The sequence below is a fragment of the Phalaenopsis equestris genome, unplaced genomic scaffold (genome assembly GCF_001263595.1).
Source record: "Phalaenopsis equestris unplaced genomic scaffold, ASM126359v1 Scaffold234656, whole genome shotgun sequence".
Classification (NCBI taxonomy): Eukaryota; Viridiplantae; Streptophyta; class Magnoliopsida; order Asparagales; family Orchidaceae; genus Phalaenopsis; species Phalaenopsis equestris.
In genome coordinates, this window is record NW_018252562.1 from 42801 (window position 1) to 48067 (window position 5267).

The window sequence follows — 5267 nt, forward strand, 5'->3', positions numbered from 1 at the left end:
ATATACATGTATATATATATATATATATATATCATATTAAATCTGTTAATATAATGAAGGTTTGAATGAAACAAATGAAAAAACTTGAGTTGAGAATCTCAATTTCTGCAGAGTAATTATCAAGCCATTGATTACTTCAATAAAATTTCTTTGCTTTCACTTTTATTTCGATTCAAATACAAATACTCTCACATTTGAAACAAATTTGGACTAGAATGATAGTCATACAATTTTTTCAAGCATGAATCCGCACAGGAACCTGTTGATTTTTTGTTGATATGCGTGTTTTTTTCTTGGTAACTTGTAATCATCTTTTTGAACTTCTTGAGATTTTATTTGTCTCTTTGAAATTTCTAATCATATTTGCTTCTGCTGAAACATTCTTTAAAAGAAGATGTGAACTTGTTATTCTTTTCTCATGGTTAATTAGTTGCTTGCAGATAGAAACGTGTTTGAAAAAAGTTTTTTTTCTCCACCCATTTTGTTTGATAGCAAAATCATGATGTTTGAGAGTGTTTAGATATGGTTTGTGGAGCTTAAGATAATTATAGTTTTCTATTTATACCCAACAAAATGAGTTTATCTAGCAACGCTATTTTTCTATACTTGTAACTTCTGTTAACCAAAGCTGCTTCGATATAAACTTGAGAACATACATATAATCTAATGCATTTCTTATTTCTTCTAGATGCAAATGAGTTTTCTTTTCTTATACATTTAGTTGAAGAAGGCTTGCTTTTAAATCATTTACTATTACCTGAAGTAAGAATTATTGCACTTCAACAGTAACAACATTATGAGAATTCATGTAATCAAATTAAAATGTTATACTGGATACTGTATGATTAACCTCTATTATCTGCAGCTGCAATTGCTTGGTTGTTTGAGCGGTGTGGAGATGATACTGAAGGATGTTGGATATCCAGTGAAGCTGGGTAGTGGAGTTGCTGCTGCCGCTGCTTTTTTGCAGAATACCATCCCTCTGATCCCTTCAAGGATATGATTTTTCTGTTTTATTTGGTTTGTCACTCCTACTTTCTCTCCAATTCTGTTTATAAGACTTCATTATACAGTAATGTTACTGGAAGTTGTGTCTGTCCTCTGTCATTTAATAGACATCTCCCTTTAAAAACTTTATTGAATGTGAAGTTGTATTTGAAAATTTTTAGCGGATTATGTCGGCTGTGATGGCTTCAGGTTTTATGTAATTAATATGATCCCTTGATTGAGAAATTTTCGTTCATATGTTTGCAAGTTTGACGTCGAATTACATTTAAAGTTAGTTGATATTAAGTCTTCATTCCTTATAAGTGGCTGATTTTACTTATATTTGATTTGATATTTTATTTGAGTTGATTAGCTGTGAGTTTGTGTGTTAAATTTTAATAATTAAAGAGAAATGTAAGAAAGTTTACTTTCATTTGATAGTAACTAAGCTCAATTAACCTTCCCAATTCTAACTAAAAGGGGCAATTTGGGAGAAGAGAAATGAACGCAGTTGGGTTCCATCTCACAGATCAAATGCTTAGTTTTAGCTCACTTCCGAGATAACCAACTCAGCTGAGGGAGATCCTGTGGATTAAAATAAAATTAAATAGCTGCTCTTAAAAAATTAAGGCTCATTTAAATGTGCAGGTAGAATCATGTTTTAAAAAATTATCTTTTATTTTGATTATTTCAGTATTAAAATAAAATAATTATACTTGTGGAGTCGATCAAAATTTTGCATGGTTCTACATACACAAAGATAGTCAATATTGAGAGACATCAAAATATGTTTAGAAAATAAATTAAATTTTGTGTACAAAACTTAAATGGGAGAAAATTTATATGATCCGGCCTAGTTGAAATAATCCACTAAATAAATTATAAAAATTTGCTCTTCTTTTTAGTTGGACATGATAGGACTACATCAAAGGTCAAGAGGCAAATGTTTGTTTGGAGTTATCAATGTTTCCAATGGATTGTAGAAGTTAGGAGATTGTCATTAGCTGACAAGGGTTAGACAATCACTTTTTAAGCAAATGGTGGTTAGGTGATAAGAAATTAGCGGCATTTTGTAAGTGTGACAATACTTAACAAATATTTAAGCTAACAACAAATGTTAAAAGGCCAAACTTTTACTAGATACTAGTGTTGCTAATGGATATTGGAAGTTAGAAGATAGTGTTACGTGATGAGTGTTGGGCAACCAAGATCTTGTAATATGAGTAGGCGATGGCAGTCCAAGGATAGTGGTTAAGCAATGATACACAAGGCCACAACAACCATATATGATGGTAGTCAGGCATCAAAACTAACAACAACATTCAAGTGATGATGATCATGCGACATCAATTTATCTTGATTATAAATTTTGAAAAATTTATAAATTTTGTTTTAAAAAATTTTACTTCAAATATAACTTCAAGATTCACGTTTTATTATATTTACTCTTTTAGTGATTTATTATTTGCCACCTATTTTCTTATGTCCAAATATATATCACCCAAAAATAATGAAATAAAAAATACATGCACTATGAAGGCTTAGTCTTGGTTCTTCATATTTTACCTCTTCTAATCATTATTGTTAATAGTGTTGTAGGTCATATCATAATAATGCTTCGTGATCGAAATTGAGTACACTTTTATTCTCAATTTATTTCGCCATTTTTTCAATTTTTAACTCTTCACAATGTAAATTTATTGTAAATCTATTATTATTTATAATAAAATATTTTTGTAAATTAGTTATAATTCTTAATAATGGATATTTCATGAAGCTCCCATCTTTAAGTTTTGTAACTCTTTTCATTCAATACTTGCAACTCCTCTTCATTATTCCATCTACAAATGCCCACATATGCATAATAGCAAAACTAATGATTTTTTTTATTGGCTCTAGTTCTCCAACAAAAGTGGTTTGACACTATTATGTATACGAAAACTAAATTACTCTTCATCGGCTCTAGTTTTTCTATTTACGAAGATTTGATACTATTCTTTTTCTTAGTTTCATTGTCTAATCAAGTTCTCCTTTTTTAGCTGTTTTGATAATATCCATACACAAAATTATGAGTAAAACCTAATATTTTCAATCATTAAAATGTTTTGATAATATCCATACACAAAATTATGAGTAAAACTTAATATTTTCAATCTTTATGGTAAGGCTCCAATCTTTTGTATAAATGGAGAGTGTCTATCCTCATTAGGACCTAATAGAGCCTAGGCTATGAGGTGGAGGTAGTAGCCAAAGTACAAATTTCCTTTGGGGTAGCTATAATTCTCTCTAAAAGAGGTTAATTATTTTGGTTTAGATCAATTAAATCTAAGGTGAGAGGACCTTTCATCTTATTTATGGTTCTAATCTTTCTCAAATAGAGTTAATCATGCTAAAAGTTGGGCATGTCTTAAGGAGAGGTAATATTTAATTGAGCATAAAGCCAAGTGCAGTGATGTAGATGGTGATGAAACAACTCTTAAAAAATTTGTACTAAACCTTATGATACCCAAACTTCTATATTTTTAGCAATTCATGCTTATTTTTAAGCTTCTCAAAAAATTATAAAAATTCCTCTTTTTCTGAATGAATGTTCTTTTTTTTTAAAGTGTACTACTCCTAAAAAATTGTTTTTGTAAAATCTAGTCATTTAATTTCTAGAATAGTTTTTTTGATGCCTTGACACTTGAATTGTGATATTTTTTATCTTTATTAAATTTTGGTAATCAAACGAATTATCATAAAATTTTTAAAATTTAAGTGAATGTAGATAACATCTCTATCTACTTTTTTTTTCATCCAAGACAAATAGTTATTTGTAAAATAACTAATTTATGAATAGTAATTTTATTGAAAGATATTTTATTTATTTCAACCTTCAAACTTTTCCTATCATTCATTTGCTTAATAGATTTATTCAAAGTTTTCTATAAGTACTCCTCTATTTTATGATTTTGTTTTTAAAGAAAATTCCTTGAGTGATATTAGTCAATAGTTCTTGCTAATGTCATTGTAAAAAAATTAGTTGAAAAGAAAATTTAATTACCTATGTTGTTTTGTATTTGCTTCAAATTTAGTATACTTTATAGCTTTCATTTTTAAAGTTGAACTATAATTATATATATATATATATATATATATAAATAAGAGGAAGGAGCATTATTCGACTCCTTACATGTTGAACTACAAAAAGCAAATACAATGGGAGGGTTCCCTAACTCAATCCAAAGTTCTCACATAACACCCTCAAAGACCAAAAAACCCCAGTAGGCTAACACCAATAGAAAATGAGCTCAGCAAATGTATAGGAGTGACAGAAGTCCAAATAACAATGAGGAAGATCCAGGCATCAGGTCTGCAATCTGAGGTAAGGTATATGAAGATTATCCCCTTGTAATAATAGTTGAAGGGGGAGGGGAGGGGAGGGGAGGTGGAAACCTGAGCATGATTTGAATTAGAACCCTCCAAGGCCAGAAAATTTGCAGGCCTGTTAGCTTCCCTTTAAACAAAGGAGATTTGTAGCTTAATTTCACTGATAAGTTTCTTTATCTTGTGCATCCACTGGATAATATGCCAAGGGGGGGAAAGGTTTTCAGTGATCAGATCCACCAGTAGGGAAGAGTCCACTTCAGCAATAATCCAATTCCACTGAATTTCCATGGCAAATTTGAGTGCCCAATAAATAACAATGGCTTTAGTCTCCAAGTCATCAAAAACAATGTAGGGGGCCTTAAAATACAGCAAAACTTTGTTAGAGTGGTCTCTAAATATTCCACCAATGCCTGCTTTCTTGTTGGTGAAACTTCCATCAGTGTTTATTTTGATGAAAGGATAAGGTGGCTTCTCCCAATTAACCTTTATAACTTTAAGCTGTTTGAGTTCAATATTAGGCAGGTTCTTCAAAATCTCAGGGAACTTCTTCCAGCTAATCAACTTTTGGAGGTAGGCCTGATAGTTACACACCACAGAATCAGGATTAATCCCCATGTCCTCATGCTTTACCTTGTTCCTAGCATTCCACATAAACCAGCCAACAATGAAGGGAAGAGACATAAGGTTTATTTTCTGCCAGTCTTTTAAGTTATCTTTGATGTTTCACCCGGCAACATTGATCAGGTTGAGGTTAAATTTAGAGGTCAATTTTTTCCAAACATCCTTAGCAAATCTGCAACTGAAGAAAAGGTGGTCACTTGATTCTTGATCATTCTTGCAGAGGTGACATCTTGAGGGGCCTTTCAAACCTTTCAGTTTAAGAATGACATCAGTTGGAATCAAATCATTTA

General features: G+C 30.8%; 2 protein-coding genes across 2 annotated transcripts in view; one reads left to right on the forward strand and one right to left on the reverse strand.

Annotated features, from left to right (window-relative positions):
- LOC110038981 (serine--glyoxylate aminotransferase) overlaps positions 1-1233 on the forward strand; it is an 8201-nt gene extending 6968 nt beyond the window's left edge. The window contains 1 exon segment of the mRNA XM_020743911.1: positions 866-1233. Coding sequence (XP_020599570.1) covers positions 866-1003 — 138 coding nt within the window. The 3' untranslated portion in view covers positions 1004-1233.
- Positions 1234-4485: 3252 nt separating this feature from the next.
- Positions 4486-4971, reverse strand: LOC110038980. The gene has a single exon (XM_020743910.1). It carries the CDS (start codon positions 4969-4971, stop codon positions 4486-4488), a length of 486 nt encoding a protein of 161 aa, XP_020599569.1.
- Between the last annotated feature and the right edge of the window lie 296 nt (positions 4972-5267).

Bases quoted from the DNA above. Each gene is read 5' to 3' on its own strand.
- LOC110038980 (XM_020743910.1), bottom strand. From the start codon at position 4,971: ATGGGGATTAATCCTGATTCTGTGGTGTGTAACTATCAGGCCTACCTC.